The following is a 14,132-nucleotide window of genomic DNA, read 5'->3' as shown; positions in this document are numbered from 1 at the left end:
TGATTATGCTAAATTTACACCTTTCCATAAAACAATAAATACGGCCTCATTGGTTGCATTGTCGGGGTGGCCCGATGGCTGGACAGTCATTAAGCTTTACTGTTAATTCCATGCCGTATCGCTTGCAGCACCTTCAAATATCGATGTAGCTGGCATACCCTACAGCGAGGTATAGGACAGCCATTGCTTGAGGCCAGTGGGTTATCTACCCCCAGTACTGCAGACTCTGGGGCTTATTTACAAGGCCCTTGTGCCACTTTTGTGTAATTTTTAGGTCTCGCTGAGCCCAGGCTCGGAGAGACATTTTGGAGGTGACTTTTCAAAGTGCTGCTGGCTGGCCTAGCGCTTGCGTTCACATGAGTGTGCACACGCGAACCGCTAGCCTTCAGCAGCACTTTGAAAACTCGTGCTTTAGCGCGTCATCGCGATCACTTTCGCTTTCAGAGCGATCGCAATGACTTTCGCTTTTACGGCCGCGCGGCGTTACTTTTACTGCCACGCGGCCAATGCTTGTTTTTATATGTAACCTGGCCTATCCCGCCATGTGAACAGCCAGGCGTCTACTGAAAGTAGAGGGAACGTGTGACACAGATAGGTCTCAAAGTGCACAGCGTTAGCCCGAGAAGGCACACCTCTAACAAGGAAAGAAGCTGATTACAACTCGTACATCTTTTTTCACACCACCCATTTACAAACTGCCCATGACTCAGGCCCTACCGACTCCAGAAAAAAACAGCATCTTTTCCAGCCACCTACTCCAAAGAATAGTAAAACGCAAACAGGAATATCTACCATTCGCCAGCACTCCCGTTTTACACTGCATGTCTATATTTATTTTATCCACTCGATTTACTAGGCGCTCATTGCAAACTCAATGTTGTCTTTGTTCAGTTAGGAAAACACCAACGTATGTTGTGTTTTTGTGATAAAACATTTTTTCATTAAAATGTATGTATAAAGAACGTGCGCTCAAATATCCCCTAAATTAGTTTGAAACATGTAACTCCCAAAAGACTTTCAATCACAAAATATGCGTAATAGAAAAATATGATCTGATCTTACTATTAAAGAATTTCATGGCAACCTCTAAACATTTAAATTGTTAATAATTCCATAACTGCTCACGGACTTTACGTTGTGCTTTACGAAATGTAGCCGTGTTTACTGTTTCAAACATGATATGTTTCAAAAGGATGTTCGAGAGCAGATCGCAGATATACAATTCAATGCGTATTTGTGTAAAGGCGTACAATTAGAAATGTGGTCCTACAATAACTGTATCGCTTAGCGGAGGTCTGGGGGCTTGTTCTGAAGTCAGCGGGGTGGGCTGGCCGGGGCCTCAGTGCTTCTTTTGAATGCAAATGTCTTTGGAGCAGGCAAAGGCGAGGCCTGACGGCAGACAGGGCCTGCATGGACCATTCGCACAAGCTGCAGCGCTTGGTAGCACTTCCAGAGGCTCCTGCAAGTTCTAGGCAGTGCAGGGAGGGCACTATTTCTCTGCCACGGGCAGAAGCAGCAGATAAAGTGACCAGAGGGCACGCACCAGCCACCACCCAGGATGTCCTAGGAGCAGCAGGACCTCTGAGGTAGTCCCTAACACACGCATCATGTAAGTGAGCTACTTTGGGGACAAGGAGAGCGACATGTTCCCAGGCTCTGTCAGCTCCACCACCAAAAGTCTGCCCAGCCAGAACTTTGAGCCCACCCAACCCTACACCGAATATGCAGGATACCACCACCCTGCAATGCAGGTGGAGGAGCACAGCCACTCTTCGGGGGGCTGGGGCCCAAACTACGGACTCCCAAGGGAGGACTGGAGCGCCTACGGGACAGGAATGCCTAGCCTGGTGTCTGCGCCAATGCCCGGACACATCCCATACGGCTCGCACGAGTACAGCTCCATATACCCTGCTGGCACCGATCTCCTGCCCTTGGTGGATACGGGGAATGCGGTGCCTATCTCGGACAGTACCCCTAAGCTGCACCCCTACATATGGATGAGGAAAACTGCGGAGCCCGCTGCATCAGGTGAGCAGAGTCCCCTTTTATAACAGATTCTCTTCTCTGCTGAGCGTCGGCGGCGAGGGTGAACCCAGGGCACTTCACACAGGAGGCGGCGGCTTACGATGGATCTTACCTATCTTCCATTGGCCACATGGGGTCAAAGAAGCCTCGCATGGAGGTGGATACATTACACGACGACCAAACCAATGCAAATTGAAGATTAGCATGCTCTAAAATTAGGTGACAGATGCCATATTATCCTGCCATATAACCGAACCGGTTTATTGTAATCAAAGAAAAAATGTGTTGTTGTGTAATGTAACCGGTGCTCATGTAAAGCGCCCCAATAGCTTCAGCTCGAGTATATAAAACTGCAAAAAACAAAAAATGACAAGTTTGACCTGTATTATAATGTAATTACGTTTAAATAGTGCTTACTACCCCTGACCAGGCGTCGAAGCATTTTTTCGGCGAGTAGCACGCTACTCCAGAACCGATAAAGGATTAGTGGCGAATTAGTGTAGTGAAAATATTAAAGTAATTTGAGTGGAGGACCTAAAACGATGGTGTTTAAAATGCAACTTGAGTTTTACCATGGTATGGAATAAACCGTTTTTTTTACCTTGAAAATGAATTGTATCATTTAGTTAACTGGTGAATTAGTGAAGCTTATCCTGGGTTTGTTAAATGCCATTAATGTTTTAAAACAGGGCTACCAGCTTATTTAGGGGGCACTTGGCAGCCAATAGACAACAGTTTCTAAACCATCACATCAAAAGTGGAGTTGGCTTTTGTTTAATCAGGTGTGTGTGTGTGTGTGTGTGTGTGTGTGTGCGTTCCTAAGGTGTCTTTTTTATTTTACTGCTGACAAGTCATTAAGGAATGTCAAATCTAGTAATTAAATTGCGTGATTTAAGTTCACTCCTGACTTCGTGAATTTGCGTGAGTGTGGGCAAACAAACCACTTTACCTCCTACCCCCAAATGTCTTGTCTGCCAATAGTGAAGTGCTTAGAAACAGCACTGACGCCGGCATCAAATAACGAATGTACACATTTGAGCAGGCAGAATACCTAGTATCTTTATTTTAACCTGAGCGGCCCCCTCAGGGCAACAATTTTCACAATGCAAAGTTACTACGTTTCATCCCTTTAAAAAAATGTTCACCTTCCACAACATTATTTTGTAACAGTTCCACTAGTAAATAAGCAAACTGGTCTAATTTGGTGAAAGTTGCACTCTCACAAATATTCCAGGACTCCAGCTGGAATGGTAATTTGCGTCTTGGCGTCCTAGGGCACCCTCCTGCTGGGAGCACGACCGCCTACGGTACTCTGTGCTTAGGCTTCGAATGCACCTGCACAGCGAGGGTTTGGATTCATTAGCTGGTCGCTGAGAAGCGCAGTGTGTTTCCGGGTGTGAACCCGAGACTGTCACTTGGATGGAAATACCAAAGCCTAGAAGAACAGGCTGCAGCCTGGGCGAGGCCACGCTTGTAGGAAGAGTTTATACTAGCCCTTAGGCCAACAGATGGATTGCATTTGGGCCGCCGTGTATGAAACTGTGTACAATAACGCACTGCATAAATAAGAGTCATTAGAAGGCGCTAGGTACAATCTACCAAAATTAAGGATGCAATAATAAGTCTTTTATGTGGAGCAAGCTGCTATGGTCCAGCTGCTTTGCATCGCAGCATGTAGGACGTGCCTAGTATCCAGCACAGCAGCACAAGTTCTAACAGAACGGGGAAGCTGAGTCGAAAAATCCCCGAAGCTCCATGTTCTATGCAGGCCTTCACAGCAAATGCAGCGCGTCCGTTGTCTGCCAAGTTGCTGGGGTGAGCGCACTGCATCCGGCGAGCTTCACATTTAAACCCGCAGGTCCCTCAATATAATGGAAAGATTCAATAAACGTTGCACATTTCTGAAATATTACTTCAAAGTAACTGACAGCAACATTAACGAACTATGCAGGCATCTGTGTATCTACTCGTACGTAAGTGCATATATGTATATTTAGACACATTACAATTCAATTCAATTAAATTCGACACATTACAAGTTTAACACTTTTGGCAACGAGAGAGATATCGGGTCTTCGATCAATTGGATGATTTGGGCATTGAACCCACCACACGTCAACTTCTGAGCCGTGTCTGCAACACACTTTTAAAACAAGCATTGGCATAGCCAATAGGCCTCGCTTTTGGGACCTTATAAGTATTTAGTTATGCAGCACAATATCCTTGGTGCAACAAAATTAACTGTTGCATGGTTAAACACTTAAAAGGTCCCAAAGGCGAGACCTATTGGCTATGCCAATGCTTGTTAACATGGGGAAAGTGACGCAAAAGTGGCGCAAGGGGCTTGTAAATAAGCCCCTCTGTTTACTGTTGCTGCTGAGCTAAGAGGTGAGTTATTTACAATCTGGCATTACCATCACTAATTAGGCTCTTTCTTTTAAAAAAAACAAAAAACAGGCTTGCCCCAATTGGTATCTGTATTGAGTTATGTCCCTTTAATCAAATATATGCCTAGGTCCCACATTTAGACCATATGGGCATTTTATGAGCTAGTAATTCATTGCAGCGCGAAAGTTGCAGAGGTAGGTTCCGAACATTTGATTGATAGCAGTGTAAGAGTTACCTTTCTATTTTTTCAGACTAACAATTCGTGCTAGGTTCCTTGTCATCAATAATCATAAGGTTGCAATTACAGCTCTATTCTATTAGTATATCTATGTTATCTTCACTAGAATTTTTCGGACTCTTATGTAAAAACTCATGCAACGCTGATCTGTGTTATAAGGAAGTTCAAATATCCATCCCCTTTGCTCCTCGACGTTCAGGAGCAGAAAGTTAGATAATTAGACAGCCGCCTTTCGCCTAACATGATCCTTACTTATTAGTGGTAATCATCCATAGGATGGTAATTTTATAATGTTCAACTACATACCCCAATACTCATAGACCTTTGTTCTAGCCCACTTGACCTCAACACCCAGTACAATACAATCATTCATATATTCTTCTTTCAAGACACATTACATCCTCTTGTGTCTTATGTACGTGAATTTTTATTTCTCAGATTCCCTCAGGTGTACCTCTTTTAAGATTCAGCCACTTTGGGGTTATTCTTCTTACATATGTTCCTTTGCCTTCCAGTGTTCTTGTACCCGTTTCTAATTTGGAGGCATAGTTCTGTCAATATATATAAAGGAATTGGTTTTAAGGAACCTTAATAATAGGTTTGGTAAATATACGATTCACATAATATCCCTTATCTGGGTTGCATGTGGCGCACACAGAGAGTTTTCATTGAGAGCGAGCACATTAAGACACATGGGTGTTGGTTAGCACTTTTTCGTAAATATAGATTACCCACATTGAGTGAAGTAGTGGTGAACCTAAATTCATTAGTGTGTTACTAATTATGGCCATTCATATGGAGGTTCATCACGTAATGAGAGTCAAAATACACACGGTGACAGCATACAATTGGCGGAGGTTCTGGCCTAGTTTACGAGTGTTTGAAATTATATTTATTATTCACTTTTGTCTGTAATTTGGCTCAGTATAATGTCAAATATGTTTGCAGGATACCTACAAGAAAAAGGTTTTGAGGTGGCTTTCCTGAAGAAGGTGCTGCGTTTCCGAAATGCACGTGGATGGAGATATAATATTAAGAATATGAGCCACATGGATTGAACATCCTAGAGCTATATCTGAAAATAAATGTATTGTATATCCAAGACACATAAAAGACACAGTGTGCTACTAAAAATCGACTGAAGGTGTAATAGCATTGTTGTTGGTATCCACAAGATCTACCCTTATCGATATTTTGCTAGGTGGCACTTGGTTTTATTCAAGGATGAGGGTGTTGTTGAATATAACGGCATGATAGATGGTATGATTGGTGTGAATGCTGTTTGTTTAGTATCTATTTTAATCTCTATAGTAATGTGCATTATTGATCTAGGAGACACTGTTGTTTCATATATAAAAATTAGAACACTTTTATGAATTTTTCTATTGTTGATTGTCAATAAAGATCTGAATATAAAGAAGACCTATTTTCTCTGAGCCATAAAATTGTGTATTAATTTATAGATGAATGAGTAAGGTTGCCGGAGTTTCTTTTGCAATGAACAAACGCTCTTATATCAGTCGATTATAGAATATGCTGTCAAAGTCACCTACAAAAGACTATTATATGAGTTAGTAAGTGTCTTACTTTTGGAGCTGTCAGATTTATTGTGCCCAGATATATACCCAGCTAAAACAAACCAGGAAGCCACTACATCATTCAAGGGACCCAGTCTAACATTTTGAACTACATGGGGTAGTTGTCCACCTAATCATGCTTGAAATTCTTGATATCCCAGTGGGACTTCTAAGTTACAATAGTGTTTATAATTCAGAGGTGTTGAAGCAGCTCTATGTGTATGAAAATTGCCGAATCTACCGTATCAAATTCTATCCATGATTAAAATATTTCAAAAAGATATGCAGCAAGTGCATTTACAACAAATGCTAACATGACTTGCAACACAAATAATTCCTTGTTCTCCCTATACGTATATACGCATATGCAGGACTGGCTTCAGCGTGGGTGGTGCCCAGTGTGACAATATTTTCTTGCGCCGCCCCACCCCGCCCCCCCATGACCTCCTTCTCAGATTTCCTCACTACTATCCGGCAAAAGTGCCTCTCAACTCTCCATAGCCCCTCTCTCACATTTAATATATTTTAAATCACTGGTAAAGACGTGGGGGCAGATTTACAAGAAACTGACGCATCTCTACAGATGCGTCACTTTCCCTGCGCCACCCTTAGAAACCCTTGCGCCACCATAGATGCGCCGTATTTACAATACGGCGCACTATGACACAAGGATTGACAGATGCGTCAAAAATTCTGACGCCTCTGTTGGCGGAAAAGTCACACATTTGCTGGAGTCGTTTCGCAAGCACGACGCTACTCCAGCAATGCGTGTTGAGGCCTATTCCCACTACACTGCGTCACTACTTAGGCCTGCTTGGAGCAGGCGTAAGGTTTTGACGCAGTGGCGTCCTAAAAGTGGTGCAGTGAAATCTTGTAGATTTCACTGAGTCACTTTTACGAGGCCTTCCTGCGTGGGAACGCCCACCCTGCATACATTATACCTGACGCAGGTATAATGTGACGCAGGGCTTTACAACGTGACGCATCTCCGTAGATGCGTCACATTGTAAATAGGCCGCATTGTTTGCGCCGCTGTTGCGTCAAAAAAGTGACGCAACTGCAGTGCAAAAGTCACGCAAGGGGCTCTGCCCCTAAATTTACTAATCCACAAAGCAGGGTCGGCTTTAGTGTTTGTTGGTGGCATCCTGTGCGACAATCTTTGTTAGCACCCCCCCCTTCCCAAAACAACCGTCTTCTCAGCTGACACTCTCACTATAACCCTCAATGTTGCCCCTCGTCTCTCCACAGCTCCTAACTTTTTTTGTATTATATCTTATTTTATTTCTTTTATTGAACTACTCGTCCTCATGTAGGGTGTCAGAGCTCTTTACATCACATACACATATTATACAGGGACACTGAATTATGCAAGATTACATCAGTGAATAGATAATGTTACATAAGGCAATGAGTGCTACAACAAAGTTTGGTCATTGCATGTCATCCATACTGGTAAGCATTTTAGGTTGCATGTGCGTGGTCCAGAAAAACACAAACTCAGGATTTAAAACTTAACACAGTGGTTGGCATTGCCTATACCCAAAAGAACCCTCTTTAGGAATCTTAGAACAAGGAAACATTGAAAAAATCAATAAGGTTCTAACCCTATGCCTTCAATTAGGATATATTTTTCATTCTCAATATTTACAACTTTTCAGAAATGTTAGGGTTAAGGATTATCACTTCACCTTTCACAGTTGTAATGAGAGATCGCACGTATGAAAACAACTCTGTTCAACCATACAGCAGTTCACCCTGACATACACTACTAAATCACTAAATTCATTTTTAAAAGGTCAAAGCAAGAAGCTGGGATGGATGGTTGCTTGTGAGACGAAATCACACATTGTGGGGCCACTATGGCGTTTCATTCTTCGGAGGTTGATAACACCTGCTATTCACAGTGTTCCAAAACTGCAGAAAATGTGGTAGCAAGCAGCCCATAAACAAGTTATCACCAGCCCTGGTACTGCCATATTAGCAGACACAACAAATGAAACAGCTTATCCACCCACAAGCCCGAGATATCAGAACAATTTCAGTAGGTTTACTCTTCCCGTTGTTTACAAAAGAGAAAACTCTCATCCTTTCCTCAGCAAGAAGTTATGAAGGAGCCATTTTAAAATTGACAGAACCCCATTAGGTATTCCAGTGAAATCAGGGTTCAAAGTTGCAACAGTAATGTTTGAGATGATGTTGTTTGCTTAGTGCCAGACATTGTAAACTATCTGCATAAACATGTTCCACATTACATTTTTTTTATATAACGTATCTTTATTGGCATTTATAGTTTACCATGACAAATAGTAAGGATAGAATACATTCAGTTGGATTGCATGTTTACATCTCATATAACAATATATCGCTATTCAGAAAGAGGGGGTTGGTCGATAGACATTTTGTAAACCTTGGGGTCTCAGGTTGTGTGCATGCCGCATAGAACAGGGGTATAAAAACTGGGAATGGTACATGGAATTTTCCGGGTACTGATATCAGATGTCGGATTAGGCGTCTGGGTGTTACGTGTCTCGTTAGTCAACATAGCTGTGTGCTGTTGGAGGTGGATTTCGGTCGGTCTAGCTCCAATATTCGGCCGTCTAGTGTGACGTAGTGTGTGGTATTACTGTTAGCGGTAGGATCACGCTACCGGGCAAGGTCTGGTATGTTCGTTTGTGGTCTGAACCTGTGGTTGTGGGTCCGTTGGCGTATGCACGCCAGCGCCTGGGTCCTCAACAGGTTTTCATTGCTTGAAGCGGTGTAGTAATAGGGCCCACTCCATGGAGATGCGATGCTTGCGTATTCCCCTCACCTCCTCCTCCCGCAACGCTTCTTCCTCTGCTGCAGTCCATTTGTGTATTGCTCCCACCCATGCCATGAGCGGGGGACCTGTGGGGGAACGCCAGTGCATGGCAACACTCCGCTTAGCTAGCAACACGGCTAGTGAAATAAATCGAGTGTGCACTTTGTATTGTTTCTGTTTCCGAAAAAAATACCTAGTACACTGGCCTCCTATGTGTTCATGTGTGTAAGTCCCGTGAGGTCCCTTAGAGAGTCATGAATGTTTTGCCAGTAGGGTCGGATTGTGGGGCAACTCCAGAACATATGGTGAAAGTGTGCTTCCTGTGATTGGCATCTGGGGCAAAGGAACTGTGTGTCTGGATAGAATCGTTGAAGGCGTGCCGGTGTCAGATATGTTCTATGGAGAATGTAGAATTGTATATATATATATTTTTTTTTAAAACCTTTATTTTCAAAAGTCAGGACACAGCTATTCAGCCGACAACCCGGAGGTTCGGCAGCATCGATATATAGAAACAGAGATGCATCCCCAGTACCGTGAAAGGAGAAGTGCAAAGGTTCGATTTTAAATAAACACAAAAACACACAACAAACCCCAGCAAGGCAAGAACACTGAAAGCCCATGATGAAGCCCCCCAGGGGAGGCCGGACCCCACTCATCTAACAGTTACAGTACAGTGTAAAGAGGAAGAAGAGGGACAGCAGAGGCCAAAAAGTCCATAAACCATACTGAGCTGGAAAGAAGGTTAGGAGGAAAGCTGTTCCTCGGGTGGATCCAGATCCGGGGCAAGACATATTCCCCCCCTGTATTGATTCCATCGCCCCCAGATGGCGTGCCACTTCCGGGGGCGACCTCTAGCGCAATAGACCGTCTTCTCCCTTAACATACTCCAGTCCATATTTTCTTTCCACGCGGTCAATGTGGGGGGGCCCCGCGGAGCCCCACAATCGCGCGATATCTCTCTTAGCGACCATGTTACCCAGAGTCACCCATTGGGTCTGCGCCGCATTATGATCAGTGGGCCCCCAGACAGTCAGGAGACAACACCGCGCTTCCGGCTGCATAGCAATGCCCGTCACCTCCCCCATTACTGCATGGACTCTCCTCCAGAATTCCGTGATGACACCACATTCCCAAATGATATGCAGGAAAGTACCCACCATACCACATCCCCTCCTGCATAGGCCGTCTTCCGAGAATCCCATGTGAACCAGCCTTGGCCCCGTCACATACACTCGATGCAGTATTTTAAGCTGCACCAGCCTCAGACGCGACGGGATCGCAACCTCCTTAGGAGAGGAAACAGCAGACTGCCAATCCTCGTCATCCAACTCGAGGCCATCGCTAGACCACTGGTCCCTCAACCCCAGAAGCATATCCGCCCGGACGTTGATCAGTTTCTTATAGATGAGCGAAATCGTGCTCTCGGGCATATGGCCATCAAGGACCCGGCCCTCCAAAGGAGAGGACTCAGGCACCTTCTCACCCTCTATAAGGACTGATCGGAGGGCGTGACGCACCTGAATATAGCGGAAAAACTCAGATGGCCCCAGCTCATACTCCTTCTGCAACTCTTCAAAGGACTTCACCCTCCCCTTAATCAGGACATCTCCGACCCTGGAGATGCCGATCAAGTCCCATTTGTCAAAGCCTTTTGTGTGCCAAAGCCTACCCAGTCTCTCAGATTCAAACAGCGGGGTAGCGAGGGTGAGCCTATCCTTCCAGCCCAGCGAGTCAGTTGCCATCTTCCACACTCGCACCGCCACACCAGTGGGCCCCGTGAGGGACGAGTCCAGGGACCGCGAATACAACGCCCTATAATAGTTACCACCACGCAGCAACCACCTGTCCATGGCATACCCAGGGCTGAGGGCAGGGCCATAAAACCCATGGTTAATCGCACTCAGCTGGGTGGCCCAATAGTACCGTCGGATGTCTGGGAGCGCAATGCCCCCGTCGTACCATGGAAGCGTCAACTTTGCAATAGCTATTCGCGGCCGCCCATCCCAAAGCAACGTTCGTTGGAGGCCTTCGACTTCCCGAAAGTATTTGGCCGGAACCCAGTCCAAAGTATTCTGCAGTGCATAAAGGAAGCGGGGAAGCGACATCATTTTGAACAGGGCCGCACGCCCAACAAGGGAGAGCGGCAGCCTCCGCCAGCCTTCAACATCCCGCCTCAGGCGTGCCAGGGGGGGAGCAGGTTCTTCTCATATCGCACAGCAGAGTCCATGGAGATAAAAATCCCCAAATACACGAAACCCCGCTGAGCGACCTGTATCGAACATGTTCTAGGGATCGGTGGAACCTCGCCACTAAGAACATACAAATATGATTTACTCCAGTTGATAACAAGACCCGAGTTCCTACCAAAAGATGTGAGTACGTCACAGACCACTATAAGTGATTTCTTGGGTGAGGCAAGATACAGCAGGATATCATCGGCATAGAGCGAAATACGGTCCTCGTGTTCAGGCGACCATCTAAGGCCCCGTATATCCGGGTGCCAACGTATCCACGCAGCCAGCGGCTCAAGTGCAAGGGCGAACAACAAAGGCGACAGGGGACAACCCTGCCGAGTACCCCTCCCAAGCTGAAACGGAGTCGACGCCCGACCATTCACCACCACACTCGCAAGCGGCCCCTCATACAGCAACCTCACCCAACTCACAAAACCGTGGCCAAAGCCGAACTTGGTCAACACGGCCCACAAATATGCCCATTCCACCGTGTCGAATGCCATCGTGGCGTCAAGAGACGCCACAATAGCTGGTTCACGCAGTGTGCCCGCCCTGGCGATTACACCGTGAAGGCGCCGAAGATTTAACGCTGTGTTTCGGCGCGGGATGAAGCCGGATTGATCCGGGTGGACCAAGTCACCGAGTACCCTAATCAATCGGGTCGCCAGGATTTTCGCCAGAATTTTCGGCTCTGCGTTAAGAAGTGAGATAGGCCTATATGAGGCGCACTTATCTCGGGGTTTGCCCTCTTTGTGTATAACCACGATCGTCGCCAGTCGCTGGTCCAACGGGAGGGTCCCACTCCCCCGCGCCTCCATAAACATGGCGCGCAGGTGAGGGGCGACCCTATCCGGAAATAGCTTGTACAGGTCGACCGGCAAGCCGTTCGGTCCCGAGGCCTTGCCCGAGTTTAACGCGCGGATAGCCCCGGCTACCTCGTCAACCGTTATGTCTCCATCTAGATCGTCCCTATCTATGTCGGAGAGACAGGGCAACTCGATATCACGGAGGAGGTCAGACGAGTCCTCGGGCGGCCTATCCGACACTGAGGCATAAACCCTACAGAAATAGTCCGAGAAACACTGTACAATCCTCTCAGGTTCCACAATCGCCTCTCCCCTCTCTCCCGTCAACTCTGGCACAACTCTATTGACCCGTTCTTTTTTGTCCAGCCAAGCCAGGAGTTTCCCTGCCTTGTCACCAACATCATACAATCGGCCCTGCTGTTCCCTACTGAGGGTCTTAGCGGCGTTCGTCACCAGGTCCTTATACTCAGCTTGCTTCAAGCAAAGCTCATGCAATGAGGACTCTGTAACCTCCTCCTCCAGCGCTCCTTCCAGAGCCGCGATCTCCTCCTCAACCTGCAGAACCTCGCCATCTCTCCGCCGCTTGGCAGCTACTACTAGGGAGAGGGCTTCCCCTCGGAGCACGGTCTTAAATGCTTCCCACAGCGACACTGCCGAGTCCACGGATCCCTGATTATCCTTGAAAAAATTATCTACTTTCTTTACCAGCGCGCTGCGCATCTTGGGGTCTCGGAAATACCACGGGTTGATAGGGGCCACCCTTCCTCCTCCCTCCCGACCTAGATCCAGCCGGATCCACACTGGCGAATGGTCAGATATACCACGCGCCATGTGCCTCGCCTCGGAGACCAATGAGGCATGCGCAGCCAGAGTGAGTAGGTAATCAATCCTGGAAAGACTACCATGTGCCCCGGAGTGGAACGTGTATTGGCTCTGTGTGGGGTGCCGGAGCCTCCAGCAGTCTATCAGGCCAAGCGTGTTTAGGAAGTCTGGGAGCCACTTCTGAGCCCCCCCTGTGTCTCTGGGCGGGTATCTATCCAGCAGGCCGGAGCCAACAGCGTTGAAATCACCTCCCACCACAAGCATACCCCCGGGGAGATCCAGCAGGGCCCTACCCAGATCTGTGAACGTGGAGGCCTGCAGGGCCGGCGGGACATAAACCGAAACTAACACCAAAGTTCTTCCTTCCCACCGCCCCGCCACCGCCACAAACCTCCCCCTATCATCAACAATGGTGGAGTCCACCTCAAATGGTAGCGAGGCTCTGACTAGGATGCCCACACTCCTGGACCCAGAGGAGAATCCCGAATGTGCTATGAATTTATAACCCTTCCTATTCAGAGCATAGCATGTATTACCTATAAGATGCGTCTCCTGCAGCAAAGCAACATCCGGCATTGAGCGTTTCAAGGATTGCAAAACAATCCCACGCTTAATGCGATCCCCCAAACCATTAACATTCCAGCTTATAACACTCAAACCCCTACCCCCCATCCTCAAACGTAAAGAGGCCCACCCCACTCCCGAAGAGCCACCATGGAACAGTCCTGGAAATTAGCACCATGCCTTGCAGAAATAAACCCCCCAACAACAAACCCAAAATCCCAGAAACCCCCCCCACCCTGCACCCCTGCAGCAGCTTACAAAGCCCCCCCAACTTGCAGTGTGCCTGTCGCCCTACAAAAACCCCAAAAATCTACAAAAAGTACCCTAAGGGAGGAAAGAGCACCCCTCGTCCTCCCGCCGCCCTCCGCATCGACTGCACTCTATTCAAGTCTTCAAATATAGCCAAATCGAGTCAGACCGGCTCCAAAAAATCAGCCCTGCCCATCCCGGCCACTGTCCCCATCCTCGGCAATGTCCTCCCCCGTCCGTCGCCGGGGCAAAGCGTCCAGCCATTCATCGGCCATAACAGGAGAGTCAAAGAAGAATGTCCGATCTTCGTGCAGCACACGTAGTCTGGCAGGGAAGAGCATGGCATACTTCAGATCCCTCTCCCGGAGCCGCCCCTTAACCCCCAGAAAGCCCTGTCTCTGCCTCTGCACCTGCTGGGTGAAGTCC

General features: G+C 47.1%; 1 protein-coding gene across 1 annotated transcript; it reads left to right on the top strand.

Moving 5' to 3' along the window:
* Positions 1 to 1,643: 1,643 nt before the first annotated feature.
* LOC146865568 (homeobox protein CDX-1-like) lies at positions 1,644 to 5,709 on the top strand. Its single transcript, XM_085640166.1, has 2 exons — positions 1,644 to 2,028; positions 5,600 to 5,709. The coding sequence occupies exons 1-2, from the start codon at positions 1,644 to 1,646 to the stop codon at positions 5,707 to 5,709; spliced, it is 495 nt and encodes a 164-aa protein (XP_085496292.1).
* Positions 5,710 to 14,132: the final 8,423 nt, after the last annotated feature.

The sequence above is a fragment of the Triturus cristatus genome, chromosome 2_1, assembly GCF_964204655.1.
Source record: "Triturus cristatus chromosome 2_1, aTriCri1.1, whole genome shotgun sequence".
Classification (NCBI taxonomy): domain Eukaryota; kingdom Metazoa; phylum Chordata; class Amphibia; order Caudata; family Salamandridae; genus Triturus; species Triturus cristatus.
The sequence above is the reverse complement of the archived record's forward strand: the minus strand, read 5'-3'. Positions and strand labels throughout refer to the sequence as shown.